General features: G+C 42.8%; 1 protein-coding gene across 3 annotated transcripts in view; it reads right to left on the bottom strand.

Moving 5' to 3' along the window:
* Window positions 1-6,776: 6,776 nt before the first annotated feature.
* The window catches only part of zgc:109889 (uncharacterized protein LOC553542 homolog), a 55,480-nt gene continuing 41,300 nt past the window's right edge, over window positions 6,777-20,956 (bottom strand). For 2 of the 3 annotated variants that reach the window (XM_040012531.1, XM_040012532.1), the window contains exons 4-11: window positions 19,258-19,411; window positions 19,052-19,169; window positions 15,751-15,819; window positions 15,126-15,170; window positions 12,880-13,013; window positions 12,074-12,376; window positions 11,557-11,969; window positions 6,777-11,229 (exon numbers count right to left, since the gene is read on the bottom strand). In XM_040012531.1, the coding sequence (XP_039868465.1) occupies window positions 11,072-11,229; window positions 11,557-11,969; window positions 12,074-12,376; window positions 12,880-13,013; window positions 15,126-15,170; window positions 15,751-15,819; window positions 19,052-19,169; window positions 19,258-19,411 (1,394 nt within the window). In that variant the 3' untranslated portion in view covers window positions 6,777-11,071. The remainder of the gene's footprint in view (window positions 11,230-11,556; window positions 11,970-12,073; window positions 12,377-12,879; window positions 13,014-15,125; window positions 15,171-15,750; window positions 15,820-19,051; window positions 19,170-19,257; window positions 19,412-20,956) is intronic. The other variant, XM_040012533.1, reaches the window with a different exon arrangement.

Here is a 20,956-nt window from a genome sequence, read left to right as displayed (position 1 = left end):
CACCGAGCGTGTTATTGGGTAACAATACTGTGATGTCAGAGAGCTAATATGATGTTCTTGGATCATTCTTCCTGGATTTCTGATTTCTTACTGTGTTTCCTTTGATTTTTGCTCCTCTCGGGTTTGTGCGGCAACACGGTCGGCTCATGATTAAAAAGTACAAATGCACTTTATAAGATGGACATGTTACACATTGCACTTGTAAATGTCGAATGTAAAACCTTGAAGAGAAAGATTTATTTTTACTATTGTAAATAAATGAAAAGAGAAACAATGAAAAAAAAAAAGACTGCAAAAATTAAAAGAAGAAAAAGTGGAGAATAATTTGCCAAATAAAATAAAAAGAATAAAAAAGGGGAAAAAAAATTCTGGAGTGGAGTAACGTCATTGCTTTGTAGGTTGTGTGACATTATCGGTGTGTGGGTGTCGTTTTCGAGTGTGTGTGGGGATTATGAGTGCGTATGAGTCAACATTGCAGGTCACTGTAGTGTAGAAGGAAAGCCTGGGAATAAAAAAGAAAAGATGGTGCTGAATTATTAAACCACTCCCTGCTTGCATAACAGCAGAGAAGGCGAGATATCCCGGCAGGGAGAAGAGGGATCTGGAAAGAAGAAGGGACAGATTCCAATAAAAGATGCAACACGCACACAAAAAACACGTTTGATATTCCCGGAGAAGAAAACAGGAAGCCCGGAGGGACAGGATGGTGGGAAAGGTGTGAGAAAGTGTATATGTATTTGTGTGGCAACCTAAAAACTAAGAGAAACACACACATTTGTGTGATCTACACGTCTTTAGGTTGGTGTATTCCCTGGAGACAACGATAGCCGTAGCGAGGGTGCTGCTGAAGGGTGGGGTCTTGATAAATAATTAACGGCGCTGCAGAATTGGTGACGCAGGTGAGCGTGTTTATCGTTTAACCTTTAATTAAGTTCTCGATAAACACGTTCGCCTGCTAGCGTGTGGGTGACAGCGTGAGACTTTAAAAGGTGATGTTCAAACTCCTTGACTCACCTCTATGCGGTCTCCACATGGAGGCGAAGAGCTCCGCCGTGTGGCCAGAGGTGAGTACTGCGCAGTCAGGAGACTAGGGGAAAAGACGCAGCATCCACCCACACACACACACACACACACACACACACACGATGGGCTTCTTTTACGTCATTACAGCAGCTCTCTTGCAACAAGCACGAAGCAAAGCCCTTCTCCCCTTTTCCTTATCCTTACTGTCTCCTTCTCACTCTGTATGCACCCTTACACCCTCAGTGAGTCACAGCACTCTCTCCACCATCTGCTGCAGGATGCTGCAAATCACCTCGATGTATGTGCATGTGTTCGAGGGAGAAACGAGCGCACAGAAGGTGGTGATGTTCCCGCATCTGTCGTGTCTGACTCGACACGCACACACATCCTGAGCCTGATATGAAACTGATTAACATTCGAATAGAGCCTGTGACGATGACTTACTCCATGTGGCGAGGAGATGATTCACGAGTGGACTTAATGTAAAACTGAAGGTTATTAAGTCACTGATCTGGCATATTTTAAAGTTTTCCAGGAACTGATGATTTTTTTGGTAAATGGAGCATCTAATACACGTGACCCTGAAAAATGTGACATGATTTAATTCTCGCTGTTTGGCGCCACTGTGACATACAAAAACAGTCCCCTTCAGATGCACGGACAAGGGATTTGGTAAGTGTGAGAAGCCTTAATGCTACAAAAGCACAGCTATATACAACAGAGAACCTGTTATGTTTTCCTCTGTTTATTGTCATATCTATTCTGCTACATGCACATATTAAACATGACCAAAGTTTCAAATGATGAAATCAGCGTACAGTTATGGTCAGAAGTTTACATCCACCCTTCATGGGCATGAATGTCAGGGTAATTTTGGGCTTTTAATCATATCTTTGAACTGTTTGTTTTCCAGGGTGGGATGATTGGCCAGCACACATAGGCTTTAGAAAACAAGAATTAGGTGCACAAGTCTGAATTTATTTTTCTGAATTTCTCTAATCCACACATGGTCAAAAGCATACCATATACCAGTATTATTGACAGCAAAACAGCCCAGAGCATGATGGTACCACCACCATGCTTGACAGTTGGTATCCGGTTGTTAAGTGATGACGTGACGGATCCTACTTCCAGGCCTAAAGTAGTCTGCGTTTAATATGGCTTTTGTGTTGTTAACATGTTTAATGTTTTGTATTTTCTTCTATTTAATCTCAAAAAGCTCCTAAAACAGTCAGTGATCACTGTTGACCTCCCTCTGCTTTTATTACCACTAATCATTTATTTAAGCTCAGTTTTTAAAACCTTAGGATGTAACCACAGCCCAGCCCATGCAGCAGTATATGAATGACTAACCTCGTATTGTGGATGGATTATCTCAGTTGTTCTCCTGGCTGAAGTTTGGTCCTTTTACAGCATCCTGCCATGCGATTACATTTGTTCCTGACCACCAAGAACACTCACGTTAACTTTTATCGAGTGGAAAAAAAGTTAGCTTGTTTATATTATGCTAACATAGCTGTGTCGCTAGCGGTCACGTAGCACATCATTATATACCAGCTAGCCAAACTTCAGTAACCCTACAAACGTCACTGCTGTTTAGTTTTCTGTCTTCATTTATGTTGGAAGTGATAACAGAGCTGTACGTTTTAATTTGTTTCCAAAACCCCGCAGTCAGGACATGCTATATTGTATTTAGATAGAAGCTAGCGAGCTAACTCCCTGCTAACTTCTAACTCCGTTAAATGTCATAAATTCCGTTTTCATGGATGCCTGGATGTTAAACTCAATTGTTACACCTGGTAGAGCAGAACGCTGATCATTTTATTAAAGATGAAAGACTTTAGACAGTTTTTCAACTCTCAGTAATGCCATAGTGATCGTTTGATATATGGACCTGCAGCGGAGTTTAGGCCCAGACACGACTAGTGACGTCAGACTTAACGACCGGATAGGATTTTTAGGTTGTAAAGCTTCACCTTTATTCCTTCAAACATACCTCTTGTCATTGTGGCACAAATCGTTCACAAGCTACTGCTATGTGAACACAGAAGGAAAACTCGACTTCGCCTAGGTTTTACCATGTTCGCTTCGGACTACCGTAATTCATCGACCATTTGAGCTAGAAAAAAAATTCACCTGGTTACTGAAAGAAGAGAAGCTGCGCTTTACAGGGATATTTGGTGTATTACGGTAGCACAAACGGTTTGCAAGCTACTGCTCTGGAAAAAGAAAAGCCAACTCCACTTAGGTGCGCTTCACACTAGCGTAACTCCTCGACCATTTGGGCAAGAGAGACATTTCAAATGGTGACTAAAAGACAAGAAAACGAGCTTTACGAAACTTCACGGTACATCATTAGGGGGCACAAGCTGTGATGGTCCAATCACATGTAAAAATTGATGACTCATGGAGCAGAGTGACGGGTGTGGAGAAGTGGCAACGCCCCCAAAAGGCCTGGATATTTTTTAACTGTTGTTTCATTGTCACAACAATACAATACTGTAAAATGACTTCCAGATATTGAAAGCTGAGGGTATTCTGAAAAAAGGGGCAAAAGAATTCACTTATAATATGATTTTTGGCCCTTTTACAGCCAAAATTACCAAATAGGTCGAGGCAGCCTTAATGATACATAATAATAATGGATTGCATATGTGTAGCACTTTTCGACACCCTCAAAGCGCTTTACAATTTTACTCGCTGTTGGAGGCAAGCTACAGTTGTAGTCACAGCTGCCCTGGGACAGACTGACAGAAGTGAGGCTGTCATATCGCGCCATTGGCTCCTCTGGCCATTATCAGTAGGTGGTAGGTGAAGTGTCTTGCCCAAGGACACAATGACCAAGAAAGACAGAGCTGGGGATCGAACCCGCAACCTTCTGGCTCACATTCGCACCTACAGCCACCTTAGAATAATGAGTTAACCACATGAATGTCTTTGGGATGCGGGAGGAACCCACACCGGCACAGGGAGAACAGACAGACGGAAAGCCAATGTCCAGATGTTGTATTTGAACCTGTGGACGCTTTAGCTGTGAGATAATAGTGCTACACACTCTTCATCCACCTATAGTATAAAATTCATATTTGAGGTACAATTAGGTATGTAGTAGGAGCGCAACGATACACAAAATTCATGGTTCGGTTCGGTTAGATACTTTGGTGTCACGGTTCGATATTTTTTCGATACAAAAAAATGTTCATGCCTTTTTTAATTTGTCATTTATTAAAATTATAAATATATATTTTAACTCAAAAGTACAGTTTTTAAATTTAATGTTGCTGAAACAACAAAGGGATAAAATAAAATAAATCTATCTGATCAAGAAATCACTCATCTTTGGAAAAGAGAGTTTATTACAGAGAAATGGCTCTTTCCAAAATACAAGCTATACTATACGCTTCTTCTGGGCTATATTCTCAGCAGCATATTAAACATATCAGGTCCCCATAAGGAGAATCATGTGCTAACGGCTGTCTAAATGACTCGGGTAAAGTTTGTAGCATGCGTGCTTGTTGTTTTTGTCTGCTTCCACTTGTCTTTGCACTAGGATGATGTCAGAGTAAATGTGCAGTCATAGTCATAGGGTTAGGGTTAGGCGCCAGAGGGATTGTTCGCATAGGGCGCCAAACAGGCTGGGACCGCCACTGACTGACCTGTACTGTTACTCTTTACCTTGTAGTTTTTTTGGGTCTCAGAGCAGCTCGACAAAAACTGCTTGTCACTTGAAAACTGTATTTGGTCTCCTTGTCCTCCCTTTAAAACTACAGAAATAATGCCAACAGTAGCTCACACGACTACTATGTACTGTTTTATGTGCCTCTATATCATTTAGAGAAGGTGATATTTTAATCAGTGGTGAATATTTATTTATCTCAGCGCAGGACGGACTCAAACACTTGTCCTCTCTTAAATACAGTCTGTGCAAGTCATCCTGGGAACCGGTTCCATCAAGCACATTTTTTATTTATAGACCTTTGATTCCAAAATTAGATCCTGACTGAAATTAGGAGCAAAAACAAAGCAAAGAACAAAGCAAAAGGACTATCCATCACCAAGACATTTCTGTTTCTGAGCATGGGTCAGCTGTAGGTTTTTAGTCCTAAATAAAAGCTATCTCTTCATCATTCCAGCATTTCTGCAGTGCTTGTTGTTTTTGCCACTAAACTGTCTCTCGCTCTCTTTTTTTTTCTCTGTTTCCTTCACTGCTGTGTCACCATCTGTGCCCCAAAATGACTCCTCTGTCCAAAACAGCACCCATCGGTTCCTCCTCCACCCTGCCAATGGCCCAGAACGGCACGGCGCTGGGACCAAACGCGTCACCAGCAGTAGGCGTGTCACAGCGCTGAGAACATAAAGTGATGATGGCTGGATTTACGTCATTGCTGTGAAATGACAGATACTGCTGAGTAACACTTATCAGATTTGATTCTCTGTGAGAGAGGGGCTGGTAAGGTTTGCTTCTTTGTAACAAAATTTAAATGCACATAATTTGACCTGATGTTAAGGAGAAATGAATGCCAGAAAACATCAAATCATGTGCGTCACAGGATGTCAAACAACTATCAATGTATAAAAATCTCTCTATTATATCCTCCTGTTATAGAAGACTGAACGTGCCCAAATACAACTATTAATCTTATTTTAAATTGATTAAAGTTAACTGATAATTTGAAAATAAGCAAATACCTAATCAGCTAATCTTATGGCGGCAACTCAGTACATTTAGGCATGTAGGCATGGTTATGGACAACCTGCTAAAATCTAACCTCAAAATGGGGAAAAAATGTAATTCTAGTGATTCGATCCCAACTGATATGCTGGGATCGATATTTTTCCACACAACCAACCAGCAGTTTACTGCGTGAAAATGCATTGTTGATACCAAGAGGTAACGGTAACTCAAATAACCACTTGTTACAAACAAGGTATGCAGAAGATCATCTCTGAGTCTGTAGCAGAAAAAGACCACACCGACCACACAACTCAAGAGTCTCGATTTCTGCTGTGACATTCAGATGGCAGGCTCCATCCTGTCTCATACGAACAGTGATGTAATGCTGATGTTTTCTTAGCACGTTTTGCGGTGAGTGTTTTCACATGTGGCTGAGGGAAAAAAACAAAGGTGGGCTACAAATGATGATCCATTAGTGTGTCTACGTTAACCACAAGGGACACAAAAAAAAAAACAGGACTGTGACTAATGCATAAAACCTAAAACAAAAGTACAGCACACACAGTTTTGTTCACCATTTATTAGCTATAGTTACATGCATACTTGCTTACAGTTGATTTTAGTGTGCAGTACACAGTTTCATTTAATTCATTGTCTAGGTTATATTACCCCAATTTTACTTTACAGGCTGCCTTACCAAAAGAAGTCTTTACAACATAGTTCGTTTTTCACATTTTCAACACATAACAAAGTTTTCTTAGAAGCAGGTAGCCATAGATACACAAGGTACGCTTGATATGCGAGGTCTCTGCTTTTGTTGCCAGGACCGGAAAAGCTGTCAGCACATCAAACAATACGGGAAGTAGCAAAATCGTCAAAGTCACAGCTTTACATTCTTAGAAGCTGCAGGGTCACCAGCTACTCCGGGCAAATTTCATGACTGAGTATATCTATGGCTCCAGCACAACAACACGACCATAGAATAAACAATCAGAACAATCAGACCAATCAGACCACTTTTCTCTAGGTTTTTGCATCCTCCGTTACGATACAACCTTCTTCCCTTTTTTTTTTTTTTAATTCTCGGTAAATATTGGCCAGGTCTGTTGCAAATCCACTCTCTATCTCTTCATATGTGCTTTTTTTTGCTTCAGTAATAATGTCTATAAACGCAGGCCTTGGCACAAATCCTTAAATCTTATTCTAAACATTCAGGGAGAAAACCGAGAACCTGTCCACTCATTGTCCGCTCTTTAGTCCAGTTGTGAATCTCCAGCAGAGTGCAGTTGTTGAGTTAATTGAGTTTATATACAAGAACAAAAAAATTAAAAGCTACTTTTGAGCCCTGTCCCTTTTTCAGAATCATGTCGTTATTGGGAATAAACCTGCACAGGTAAAGGTGAAAGTACTGAGCAGTCTGAACAGTCTCAGATACCGAATTCGATTATTACAGCAGGAGATATGGAGGTCGAGATTAGGCCGAATGCTGCTGAACACTTTACATGTGCAAGAGTAATTAGACATTGACGTTAGTGATTGTACAATTAAAGAAAACAGCTGTAATGTACAATTTAGACAAATGTGGAGTCCCACCAAGCACCACATGTCCACTGATGTCCCCCCCGCCCCTTTTTTTCTGAGCTAAATATGGCCGGCTAGTCAAAACTGTCATATTTTCAGGCTACTACAATATTGTGCATAAGTCCTGATCCATCCCTCATCTTTTTGCATTTTGGAAGTAGGTGCAGAACCTTAGTTTCATGCAAACATACATGTAAATACAGCATATAAGGAAAAAACTGAGTTTTGGATAATTCTAACAGACTTAAAAGTCAATATTTGGTGAGACAACCTTTATTCTTCAGCACAGCCTGAACTCTTAGACAATATTTCTTGTAATTTCTTTAAGTAGGAGTCGTTCTCCAGGCTTCTTTAGGGACATTCAAAGCTCTTCTTTGAATGTTGGCTGTCTTTAGATGATCCCACACAAATTCAACAATATTGAGATCTGAGCTCTGAGAAGGCCAATTCATGACTGATAGCGTTTCATTGAGTGTGTTTTTCTATCCAGTTATGATTTTACTGCATTGGCAGTGTGTTTGGGGTCATTGTCATGTTAAAAATTAAGTTGCTGCCAATTGAATGATTTACCAATGGTACTTTTCTGTGTTCACAATTCACATTAATTTTGACACGATCTCCAAAACCACTGGCTGAGATGCAGCTCCAAACCGTAACACAGCCTCCACCGTGTTTTACAGATGTCTGCAGACTCTGACCTTATTACATCACTCCATCAGATGTCACTGATTTTCAGTCCAGTTTTTGTGTAATCTGACATACCTCAGCCTTTCCTGACAGCCACCCTTCCACTTCCACTGATTTCTAATGAGGCTTCAGTGAACAGTAGACGGATCATCTGAAGGTTCAGATGCATCTCTCAGGTCTGTGTCAGGTCTTTGTTGGATTTTTTTTCCTATTTCTGACTTTTAGACAAAAATACTATTTATCTGTCAATTTTTCTTAGATTCAGCAAGAAAAATTAAAACCATTAAAACTTTGCAACAGGTTGCTAATTACAAAGTACCTAAAGATACAATTTAAAATTATCTGTAAAGTTATCCTTGAATGAGTCATAGCTCAGTGTTAAGTCTCTGCTCAGGTACAAGGACTGAACTGAAAATGAGTGAAAAAGCAGCCAATGTCAAAGAAAATTCTGAAAGACCTTCACAAAGTCTGGAGAACTGTTACTCAAAATTTACAAGAAAGCCACGCTGCCTGGAAGCAAATATTAAAAAAAAATGAGGTGACTCAAGACTTTTGCACCATACAGCTTAATTCTAACCATGAATCCACGATTATGCACCTTGATTCATGAATCACTTTCCTTCTTAACAGCCTGAAAAAACTATTTTCACCTTTAACTTTTCAAATCTAAAAGTTGTAGAGCAAACCTTTTAATGTAATCTTCCACATGTACACTTGTACTTTTTTTGGTTAGGTGGGACCGTTGAATATCAGAAACTGTTCAGAGCGCACGTTTTCCTCACAAATTAAAAACCGACTGAAACGCTGTTGGGTTAATATCTCTGCCGCAGTGCTAGCACACGGAGGAGTAGAACTCCACTTCCCACAATGCTTTGCAATTAAAGGTTGCAGCATTAACAACAACAAAGAAATTAATCAACTGAAAAGAAAAATTAAACCAATATTAGAATTTGTCTTTGCAGGATAATGTTTAAAGGTCAATCTGGTAACAATAATAACAAAAGATCACCCTTTACGTGGCTTCTGTGATATACCTGTTTTATCTGGTACCTTCATCCTGGCCTGGACAGTTAGAAAAGCCTAAAATAAATCAAAGTGAACAACTCACTGCAGCACGTTTGAAAAAAGAAAAAGCACATTATAAAAACACTACAGTCCAACCAGCTCATACCGAGGATTAGCCAAACCTATACCGAAAACAGAGAAGAGAGAATATACTGTAGATTACTGCCGCGAGCCTCTTACATTTATGTATTTATAGTCCAGGGGCTGCGTTCACAAAGCCTCCACAGACAGCAGTGCTGACCCAGGGTCGAGTGAAGGAGTGGACATGACCTTTGACCCTTGGGCTTTGTGAGAGCTGCTCCAGCTGTGGTTTAAGTGTGGAAGCGTTTATAATAAGACCAAGAGCACAGCACACAGTCACTGGCTGAAATGTCAGGCTTCACTTTATGAACGAATACAAAAAATACCAAAAACTAATTTCATGATAGTCACTGTTCAGACTGGGCAGATGGGGCTCAATTATTCAATGAGAGGGAAACTCGAACGAGGCTGCTGGCGCTTGTTTTCCCACACCAGCTTCATCCTGGGTGGGTGGAGTCTTTTATCACAGTTTCATCACACTATTCTAACGTTAGAAGGTATGAGTTTAGGAAATGCACTGACCCAACCCCTTTTTTTGTTTTTGAGAGTTTGGCTTTCCAATCACTTTTGTACCCAAAACGTACCTGGAGAGCCAGCTTCCACATTTCTCTGTGTAGTTTCTGCCTGTAAGCTAACGCCAGCGTACTGCGAGCTCATAAACACACCTGTGACATAAAATATTACTCTGAGCATTTCGAATGCTGCTGATCGTGTGTTTGTTTGATATTATGAACAGGACCTCTTTAAAAGAGCTGTATAATCATGTCGAAGAACATTTTCCAGAGGGCTCAAATATATTAATGCATATTATCTGGCTTTGAGAATAAGATTATCTGCTCATCGGTGGCCCAACAACACTGGAACTGGTAAAGGTTTGTTTACATGTCCCAACTGTAGAAATATCACACCAGCATAATCTGTATATTAAAGATGGCCCCAGCTAATGGTCTGAAAAGTGAAGCCAACATGAAAGCTGGAGTCTTTCTTCAACCAGCAGGGGGAGACCTCGTGTTTAAACCCCCTAATCTTTCTTCTTCTGTGACTTTACGTGTCGATGTTGCACGTTCTCCCTGTATCATTGTAACAGTCAGGAAGGCCTCACTAACTAACGGTAGGCCCAAAACTCAGAGTGTACAGCATGTACGTCCAACAGCTAACTAGCACTTGTTTATGGCTGTGTAGCTTTGAAATGCTTTCTTAAAAATGTAATTTCATACGTCCTTTGTAACTTAATCCAACCCCATTAGTTTTTCCTTAGTGCGCTAGTGGCTCAGTCACACTGGAGTAAAAACCTCAGAAGAAAAAAAAAGGTGGTTACCTGGTAATTGCATTGAATTTTTTTTGCAATCACTAACAGCAACTGATGAGCCAAACTCTCAAATGGTCAGTGTCTCCAAAGGAAGGTGTGCGTGTTTCATAAACAGGCATGACCCAGAAAGCTAGCGAGTTATCTGCTAATAAGCTATTTTTCTTTATTTTCCCTGATTATCCTTACTCGTTTCCATAAATCCTTTCTCAACATTTGGCAGAGGAGTTAAGATTGCACTATAATTAGTTTGTCTTGTGCTATATACCTTGTGTTTTGTAAACACGTCGCCCCCATACTCACCAGGGGCCCACCTGCACACAGAGCCTGTAATATTGCTAAGAGAGCGTGTAGGGGAGGGGGAGCTGCTGAGTACTGAGTGTTGTTAAAGGTTAAAAATAAGCAGATGTGGGGCTGAAACAGTGTGTGTGGTTACTGTGCCATACGCCTTGGGTGGCTGGACACAAAAACCTCTCTGGTTTAAGTTCACAAACAGGTGTGTGAGAAATGTATGACTGATATTCTTTTTTAATCAGACTTTTTTAGTTGATGATGAACATTAAAACTAACCAAACCCCTTAAGTTTCAACTTAGCGTCACATTTCTCCCCCTTTAACTCTCCCCGCTTCATCTCTCTATTGTTTTTTCTTCTTTTAGTCGGACCACTCGTTCTCGTCGAGCTCGGAGTCGTCGTCGGACTCGCTGTACTCCACTGCGATACGACGCGACAGGATCGTGGCCACGTCGTTACCAACGGGCTCCCTCTTTGCCTCCTGCTCCCTCTGCTCCTGCACCTTCCTCAGCTGGATACCTGGAGGGGGCAGAGGAAGGGCGGAGTTAACAAAAAAAAGATAATTTCTATTAAGAAATTTAAGTAAATTCTTGGGGTTTTTTTATAGTGTAAAACCTTTAAAACATTTAAAATTTCTTTATGTGTTTGTTCCACCAAAATCAAACTATTTTGGATGCAAAGGCATTTTTCAGTTATTCAAACTAATCCATCCTGGTAGTTTTTGTGAAATAAATTTGTTTGTAAGCAACCAAAATGAAACGTAGCTGTGTTAACTGCCCTGCTCTATGTGGGGGCTAATAAGTCGGTATAACCCTGTGCGTCCCTTCCTCATACAGACGCACTCACCTCTACGTATGGCCGCCAACAGGTCGGAGCGGGCGTCGCTCATGGGGATCATCCCCAGCATGGTGGACTTCCTCGTCGAAGGTGCCCCGTCCACAGCTGACTGACCGATAGCGGCGTGCGGGGGTGATGGGTGGGCCTGGTGGCCCACAGGGGCTCCCGGAGGAGGAGGAGGAGGGGCGGCCGGGGGTGCGCCTGAAGGCGGGTGGGAGGGGGAGGGCACGTAGTTGGCTGGGGGAGGAGGAGGAGAGGGTGAGTAGGGACGGGAGAGGGTGGAAGAGATCGGGGGGACAGCGGAGGTGGCGGAGGGCGGGGCGTTGGTGGAGTCGAAGGCGGTCTGGGCAGAAGGGATGGTTAGTGGGGGGGGGGGAGGGGCCGGCGGGATGTAGTACTCGGGGATGGTGGAGGGCTGCCCTCTGGTGATGGAAAGAAGTAAATTAAAGATTTTTAATGAGTAGAAACAAACTAAACGCGAACAAAGCCGTAAAACAGATCAAGCAATAACACGCAGAAAACAAACCCGTGTGCGGCGCGGTAGTCCTTAACCGACTGCTGCCTCGGCCCGTTGACTGTCGGATCTCCTCCGGCCTGGACGCCGTGTCCCGAGGGGGTTCGGCCCAGGGAGGCCACGTGCCGACCTGTTGCCGCAGCACCGCCCGCTCCTGGGGGCTGGTTGGCCGGCCTCAGGCCCCGATCCAGTGACTGCGTCTGGGCCGCGGCACTGAGGTGATCCCTGGTGTGGTGGTCGGCGGGGTGGACAGTGCTGGAGGCCTGGGTGGAGGGGTGGTTGGGGCTGGCTGGGTAGGAGTCGGACGCCATTGATCTGTTGGAGGGTTGTAAATGAAAATTAGAGGGCAGGTAGGAAGGAGCAGTGAATCATGATAATAACAGAAATGTTAGATTTTCTATTCCTTGTATTATTTCCTGCTCTGCCACAGCAGTGACTTCAGTCCCTAATGAAAGTCAACCTCATCTTTTCCTCCAACCTGCTGTGACGCAATCCAGGTGCTCTGCACTACATTTGCCAGAAGAGGGCAGCACAGAGCTGTAAACGACACAGTAAGCTGGCACTTCTTAAATCTCTGTATTAAGCAGGTATGTGCTTAAATTATGTGACACTTATAGTGGCTGTGTAACAACGCCAGCTTACTGTGTACTATTTATAGTATATGAATAGTATTTATAGGCTTTAAAGGATGAGAGAAACACTCATCCAATGCCCATCCTCAAACACTGACTGTACACATAAACTAGAACAGGAAACAGGACCTCAGAGACAAACCTCACTTATAGCTAATGTATGTGTGCGTGCACACGTGTGTTTACCTGCTATCTGGGGACAGTGAGCCTTCAGAGGACATGCCGTGGTAAGGGGAGGGGGCGAGCCTGGCGTCTGGTCTGAACTCTTTGTCGTAGGCCAGGACGTTCCACTCCTGGCGTCGGTTACGAGCTTTACGCACCTTCAAGGTTAAACCGGGAGAAACGGACATGTTACACTGCAGTTACAGGTAAAATGATATATGTATATAATTATAGTAATGGAGTTTAGAAAGATTAAGCTGCTGTATTACATCATTCTCCTGCAATCCTTTCACAGTCACTACCTTTAGAGCGGAGCATTAGAACAGCTGTACCTGTATTGCACCCTACTAATAGAAAATAGATTTTTACTGTCTCTACTCCAGTAGCAGCATTTACTAAAGATGCCTTTTAAAATGATTAAGAGCTCTCCACACTAACAATGTGGTCTCTGCTCTTTTTATTCCACTTTTATTAATTATTTTACCAGCAAATTCACTTTTCTTTGGCTCTAAGCAGCTTTGTGATTTATTTTCTTCTTCATCAGTTCTTGATGTTACAGATGCAGTTAGGATGACTGTATAAGACCAGCTCAGATAATACATCTGCTAAAGTGCAGAATCAGTGTAAATGAAGGAGGAGGTTCAAATTACTCTTAGTAAGCCAGTAAATTTGAATTAAAGCGATTTTTCATGGGTGTAAACGATGGAAATCAAAACTAAATTGAAAGAAACACAATATTCCCACAAACGTCGGGGAGCCCGGAGTCATTTGGGGTCTAAGGAGGAGGAGATATGTACGAAAAGACTGATGTTTAAGGACATTAACGTGCTTTGAAATGTGCAAGTGTTTACTCAGTTCCAAAAAAAGCACATAGAAAACCTGTCTCCAAACCAGCTGATTATTACAAACAGATTAAGCGTGATTGCTAACTTGACCCCTTTGATCTACAAACTGATAACAGACTTAGCGACTAGGTTCAGGCCTAAGTGGTAAGATAACCGCTAATCCCAATCACAGATAATGACACATGCTGTTCCTATATTGGTTAGCTGTATTGCTAGCCAGCTGAAAGCTTAACACAGTTCAGTATCGTATCTGGCCCCTGACCTCTGTATTTGATGGTTGTTTACAGAATTGAACTGAATGTACTGACACCTTGTGCTAAATGGACTGTCACGCTAAATCAATATGTTTCTGTTCAATTCACTGGTCCAGCTGCCCAATTTGGAATCCTTAATGTGCTTTTTATATTTCACAGTGTCTCTTCCAGCCTGCTAAAGTAGTTTGGGACAAGGGGCAACAGATCTTTTAAGTTCTGTTGTGAGACGTGAGATGGAGCCTCAATAGGTTGGACTTGTTCGTCCAGCACATCCCACAGATTCTTCACTGGACTGAGATCTGAGGAACTTAGAGGCGAGGTCAGCAGATCAAAGTCATTGTTGCACTATCCTGCTGAAAGACTCCACAGCCATCAGGGAGTACAATTTTCATGAAAGGGTGTACATGGTGCGCAACAATGCTTAGGTAGGTGGTAGGTGATTAAAGCATCACACGCCCTCTGCGGAATCGCCTTCCTCCCATCGTGCATCCAGGTGCCAGGTGTTCCCCAGGTAAGCACCCAGCCATCCACGTGATGTAAAGGAACCAGGACTTCTTCTTCCATTGCTCCATGGGCCAGTTTTGATACTCACCATTGCCATTGTTGGTGCTTTTGGCCGTGGACAGGGGTCCACCGTGTATTCTGACAGCTTTCTATCAGAAGCAGCATTAACGTTTTTCAGCAGTTTGAGCTACAGTAACTCGTCTGTTGGATCGGACCACACGGGCCAGCCTTCGCTCCCCAATCATCAGTGAGCCTTGGACGTTCATGACCCTGTCACTGACCACTGCAGACCAGGAACAACCCACAACATCTGCGGTTTGGAGATGCTCTGATCCAGTTGTCTAGCCATCACAACTTGGCCTTTGGTAAACTTACTCTAGTCCTTATGCTTGCCCATTTTTCCTGCTTCTTACTCATCAACTTTGAGGATAAACTGTTCATCTTCTCTCTAATATATCCCACCCACTAAGAGCTGCAACGATGGAGAGATAATCAGCGTTGTTCACTTCACCTGTCAAAACTATGATCTGCTTTATACTCTGTTAAAAACTGTTCATTAAATGATTGTATAGAGGATTTAACCGCTTGCTTTACTCTTGTTTCAGAGGAACGTTGATAACTCTAATTAAATGACCATTAATAATAAACTTAGTAAGTGATTACTGACCTTCTTCACTTCTCTGCTCGGGTCTTCAACCTGCCTCTGCTGCTCCTACGAGTGACACACAGACAGACAGACAGACAGACAGAGGAGCAGAGGGAAACTCAGCTGTTGGCTATTTATTTATTTACTGTGTAAAGGGAAATATAAAAAAGCTCAACCCCATCACCAGCTCCTTCACCACGGGGTAAATTCACACTGACCCAGCCCCCAACACACACACACACAGTCTAAGCACCACCCAGTCACTATTCGGCAACACCAAAAACACCAGTACAGATGACAGAGCCAAAACTTGTGGGAGCACAGGACAGCAACCAAACCAAACACGGAGGGTTAGCAAGACGGTGAGGTGTTAAGCTGAGGTGACATTAAACACACACACACACACACACACACACACACACACAGACAAACAGGAGGGAGTGTGTGTGTGCATGTGTGCTGGCATTTATTTAGTACTTTCATGTGTATCAGCGTGTCTCAATGGTGTTAGGACATGTCTGCTTTGATAGGTGAGTCTGTGATGTGTGCTAGTGGGATGTGTGGGGAGGAAGTGGAGGGAGGGGAAGTGGGGGGGGGGGGGGGGCAGAACGGGGGCAGGTTAGGTTAGGGGTCGGGGTTGTCTTACAGAGATGGACAGGGGGCTCCTGGGTTGGGCCTGTCTGGAGTGGGGCCTGTCAGGGTGGGCCGGACAGCCCTATGGAAACATGGGAGAAAGACAAGCTGGTGCGTTAGACTGAGCAGAGGAGGCGGAGGAGGAGGGGGTGGGGGGTGTCTTCAAAGGCCAGGAAACTAAAGATAGAGAGAAACGAAGGAGGAGGCGCTGTGGGAGGAAAGGATAGAGGTGGAGGAGCCATCCTCCTGCAGCTTGCTCGGGCTCTCAGACCTGTTGAGTAACAGCTGAAGCTGCGTTGTTTCAGAGGTGGGAGGGGGGGGGGGAGGTTCTGCATGGTTTCCAGGTCGAAGGGAGGGAACAGAAAAATGTGAGCAGCATTAAATTCAACAGAAATATTGACAGAACTGCAGCAAACACATGCAGCAGCAGCTGTTGAGCGGTTACAATCACCAACAAAGGAAGAGAGCGCCAAAGGAAGTGTGAAGGGGAACACCACCGAAGCTCAGCTCTGAAATACTCGTAGCTCAGTTCCTATTAGTTTGAATGGATTAATAAACGAGAGCAATGGTGGTGTGCTGGAGCTCCTTTCAGTGCTCCAGGTTATTGGTGTTCACGTAGACCAGCGCACAGACCTGTAAACTGAATGCACTACTTTAAAACAGCAGGACACAGTTCAGTTAAATCCAGCAGGAAGTGAGCGTACAGTAGTGTGCTAAAGACTTGAGTCACCTCTGGTTTCTTTACATTTTTGTAGGAAAATGGGAAATATTCTTATTCTTCAGCACAGTCAGAACTCTCTTATGGAAGCGTTCTTGTAATTTCTTTAAGCAGTCTTCAGGAATAGTTCCGAGAGCTTCTTCAAGGACATTTAAAGCTCGTCTTTGGATGTTTCTGAATTTAGATGATCCCAAACTGCTTTAATAAAATTGATGTCCGGGCCCTGGGGAGGCCAATCCATGACTGATATTGTTCCACTGTGTGTTTTTCTATCCAATCAGATGTTTGCTGGATGGTATTGGACCTTATGGTACTTTTTTGCATTCATAATTCCATCGATTTTGACAAGATCTCCAAAAACACTGCAGCTCTAAACCACGACAGAGCCTCCAGGATTTGAATCAAAACTTTCAAATTCAGATTCATCACTCCATCAGATCTGTTGTCACTGATTTTGGGTCCAGTTCTTGTGTAATCTGGCATACCTCAGCCCACACACAGCCACCCTTCCACTGAGACCATTTCTGATGAGGCTTCAGTGAACAGTATATGAGTTGAAGGCCCAGATGTATCTCTCAGGGCCGTGTCAGGTCTTCGCTGGATTTTTTTCCTGTTTCTAAAAGACATGACTTTCAAACTGTGTCCCAAAACGTAGGCTGCATCCTCCTGAGGCCACATTTGTAGACTGATTACGTCACAGCGACACGACGAAGGCTGTCCAAATTCGTAGTCCTCCTTTTCCCCAGATTTGAAGAATGGGCCGGGTGTGTCCTTCCTGGCCCACCATATCCCAGAATTCATAGCGCGGCCCAGCCAATTCCAGTTTCCAAACAATGGCGGCCGCTACTAACTTTTTAATATTACTGTTATTAATCTTTCTGGGTCACAAAATAAACTTTTAACATATTTTCAGGCGAGAAAGTAGCTGTGTAAACTTCAAATATCTGCTCAGTTTATCACGATATCGCATATTTGCAAAAGCGCTCCGACGTTTTCGGAGACGTCTGCTACCCACCCGCTCGATAGCTAACGGGGGGGTTCAATGGTCACTCGAGCCGGCGAGAACAGCGGACTCCCGGCTTCATCGCTTTCAGACCCCCGCCGTCTTTCACTACTCAGGTTAAACATGATATATAAGTCACTCAGATAACTTAAAAACTTTATTGTTTAGCTTTTTCAGTGTTTTACTTGTTGGGGAGTAAATCGTTTTGGCTGAGATTAAAGTTATTAGATTAGATTAAATAAAACTTGATTAATCCCTCGGGTGGTTTTCAATCAAAACTGATTAAACAGAAGTGTGAGACGGTCGTGTCCTGTTATATTTTAGATAGCAAGGAGCAGACAGCTGAGTTTATTAGACTCCACCGAGACAGCGGTGACGTAAATTTGAAGGCTAGACCGTCCCATTTCACAGCCTCGCACTTCCGGGCTTTTCGGTCTTCGAAGGACCCGGCTCACGTAGACCGCGAAGGCCGGGTCCTCCGAAGGATGCGGCCTAGGTTTTGGGACACAGCTTCAGACGCTGCTCATCTGCTATAGATATATATTTTTAGACTCGCCACTTCTTCTTCTTCTTTCCACTTGTCAAGTTTCCTCAAACTTTTTAAGGGACACACTGCACACAATATGAGAGGACGAGGTGAAACAGCTATTAGCCACGGTCTTGCTGATTAATGCTAAAACACTTTTTGAGTTAGGTGCCTTTTCTGTTCTTGAATGATTCATAGGTCAGGGTTCAGTGGTCTAACACAGCGGTCCCCAACCCCCGGGCCTAGGACCGGTACCGGTCCGTGAGTCGTTTGGTACCGGGCCGTGAGAGTTGAGGCTCAGGTGTGAAATGTATGGTTTTCAGGGTTTTTATCGGTTTTCAGCGTTATTTTGTTATCGTTTGTACCGTTAACTCGGTTTTCCTGGGTCTTTTCACGTGTGTTATGAATAAATCTTCTTTTTTTCGGTACCGGTACTAGTTTTATTTTGTTGTATTTATCCGCAACACCTTAAAGGCCGGTCCATGAAAATATTGTCGGGCATAAACCGGTCCGTGGCGCAAAAAAGGTTGGAGACCGCTGATCTAACAAACAAAATCCTCTAAAAATGGTCAGGTTCCACAACTGGACTGAAAGTTGTGGAACCTGGAATGAGTGAAAAAGCAGACAATGTCCAAAGAAGAACTCTGAAAGACCTTCAGAAAGCCTGGAGGACTATTACTCAAGAGCACTTAAAGGTCTGGCTGCTTGGAAGAAAAATATAAAGCAATGAGTGGTGTCTCAAGAGTTTTACACTGTATGTAACTACAGCCAAATACGACGTTCGTATAAGTTCTCCCTCGATCACGTTGTTGTCTCTGGATAACCGGCCTGCTCAGCTGCTGCTGCATCGATAGCCGATTAAACAACCAAGCAAAGCTAGATGGAGAGTACAGTCAGAGAGAAATGAAACTGAAATAACAGCATAGATGGCACCACCGGGCAGGAAAATAAAAATTCGCAAAATAAAGCAGAAGATGAATTTCTTTAACTGTTTCCAGACCCACGGTGACGTACACCCAAACATACAGCGCACGCTCACAAACACTCGTTCGGCGCACACATCGTACCTTCTGCCGTCTCTTCTCTTTGCGCTTGTCCTCAGTGGCCTGCAGCATCTTTTCCTTCCACAGGTTGAAGAAGTAGGAGGGGTCGGTGTAAAACTTCAGGGCGTCCTTCTTGTCATCCCTGCGAGGAGGAGGAAGTGAAACTAAGAAAAAAAAAACAGCGGAGCTTGGTAAATTATCAATACTGGCAGAGAGGCTAAAAGACTGACCTATAGGGGGTGAGAATATTAAGTGGTGGAGGTTTGTCGCAGCGGTGGTACATCTCCACCACAGGGTTGGGCACAGAGGTCCTCGACACCACCTGCTGGTCCTGAATGGTACTGCTCTTAAAGGCCTTTCTCATGTTGATGTCCTGCAGAGAAACTGGAAACAGAGAAGGAGGACAGCATTAAATTATGACAAGCAAACAGAATGAAAAACAACAACACGGCGATTAAGCCGGCAGAGTCACAAACACTGGTGTTTGACATCATAATCCCCCAAAACAGCCGGTTTCAGCCACTAATTCCTTCATATGCATCACTCTCCTCTACCCTCGATTTTTTTTTTAAACGCATGAATCAAAGCCAGGATTTGTGGCATTAAGAGAAAAAGAGCCTAATCTCTTGTTAGGGCTCTTAGAAAAAATTAGCACAAGTTTAGCAGATTTTTAATGCCAATTAATTCAAGCTTCAGTCTGATGGAGTGACTAAAGAAAACATCAACCTGGAAAATAAACTTTTTAAAATCTAGTTTAAGGACAATTACGGATAATCCAAGTGAAAAATAAAAACAGATAATCATCAGAAAATAATAATTTTCCTCTTTTTTTTTAGCTTCCTACAGTGGAGTTAATCAATCTTGTGTCACTGCTCACAGATAAAATGCATCTAATCACTTCCCATTAATCATACCCACTACACCATTACATCACACGTCACATGCTCTGGGCTGAATGACAGCGTGCGTCTGCTGGAGTTCTTCATTAAATAAAGATGATCTGCTTTTTTATGAAGTCTAGACTCTATAAATATGCAAACATCTGCCGTTCTCAGTGCGTGTGCAGCTTCTGATTGGCCAATATGTTTTTCTACCAGCCACCAGGGGGCTCTGGTTATTCCAGGAGTCCTTTAAACACCGGACACGTGAGATTTGTGCGAATGTTTCATATTTTAAACCTTTAAAACCTGAATCATGAAACAACTGCTAGAAAATTCAAATTTTTGAAAATGACAATAAAATAAAAAACATTAAAAAATAAATTAAATATTAATTTGCATACATGAGTTTTAGTTTGTATCGCATTTGCTACATTCAGTATTTTATTTTTCAATTTATTGCTTAAAAATGTTTTGTGCAATTTATTTATGTAAATTTCTATTTATGATTTATGATATGATAGCGAAATCCCCCTTTTTGTCAGTGTAAAGAAGTTTAACAACACATTTAAACCCTGAGATGTCTTAATACAAGATGAGACAAATTTCAACAACACGTCTCAGTTTTTCTACATGACAAATGTGTAAAATTACAGAAAGATTTTCTTTAATAGTAAAAAAACAGGAACTTTGCCCATGTCCTCATTTTAGGTTTGGCAGCGTTTTTAGCAGGTAAAGGCGAATGGCTTAATCAAGAATTGAGCTGTGGTTTGGGGAAGGCCTCGATAGGGACTGGTGTCGGCTCCTGGGCTCATGTACTAATGAGAAGTGAAGAAGTGAAAGAACTGAAAAAAGGGGGAACTAGGGTGGGCCACGAAAACGAGAACAAACAGCTTGTAGAACTGGGGGGGTCATATATAGACAAGACCCGGAAGAGGCGTGTTTGGAGGCGTGGTCCCGCTCCTGAAATTCACATAATTTATCTCCAATTACTTAACTAAATGGCTGTGGGGGAGGTCTTTGTCAGCAGGAAAAGCCGTAGAATTTATAA

The sequence above is a fragment of the Simochromis diagramma genome, unplaced genomic scaffold (genome assembly GCF_900408965.1).
Source record: "Simochromis diagramma unplaced genomic scaffold, fSimDia1.1 OVJJ01000612.1, whole genome shotgun sequence".
Lineage (NCBI taxonomy): Eukaryota > Metazoa > Chordata > Actinopteri > Cichliformes > Cichlidae > Simochromis > Simochromis diagramma.
The sequence above is the reverse complement of the archived record's forward strand: the minus strand, read 5'-3'. Positions and strand labels throughout refer to the sequence as shown.